Raw genomic sequence first — 234 nt, 5'->3', positions numbered from 1 at the left:
ACACAGAGACTTTCAGATGTGTTTCTGAGAGAATGATCCTAATTCTTGATGAACCAGTTACTCACCACAGCAAAGACAAAGTCGAGATACTTGATGTTGCTGCTGCTCAGCCTGAGCAGAGCAGTTTGAGGTTGGCAGCTGCCAGTAGCATTGGTTGTGTTGGGATTGATATTAAAAACTGAAGCAACCTTTAGGGGAAGAGGAGGGGAGAAAGGCATAGATTAACCATAAAAA

The 234-nt window shown here is 43.2% G+C and overlaps 1 protein-coding gene across 2 annotated transcripts in view; it reads right to left on the bottom strand.

Moving 5' to 3' along the window:
- LAMP2 (lysosomal-associated membrane protein 2) overlaps window positions 1-234 on the bottom strand; it is a 17,490-nt gene that overhangs the window by 15,080 nt on the left and 2,176 nt on the right. For both annotated transcript variants that reach the window (XM_010832251.1, XM_010832252.1), the window contains exon 3: window positions 66-188. In XM_010832251.1, the coding sequence (XP_010830553.1) occupies window positions 66-188 (123 nt within the window). The remainder of the gene's footprint in view (window positions 1-65; window positions 189-234) is intronic.

Source organism: Bison bison, unplaced genomic scaffold (genome assembly GCF_000754665.1).
Source record: "Bison bison bison isolate TAMUID 2011002044 unplaced genomic scaffold, Bison_UMD1.0 scf7180017860533, whole genome shotgun sequence".
Taxonomy (NCBI): Eukaryota; Metazoa; Chordata; class Mammalia; order Artiodactyla; family Bovidae; genus Bison; species Bison bison.
This window is presented reverse-complemented; position numbering and strand designations above follow the sequence as displayed.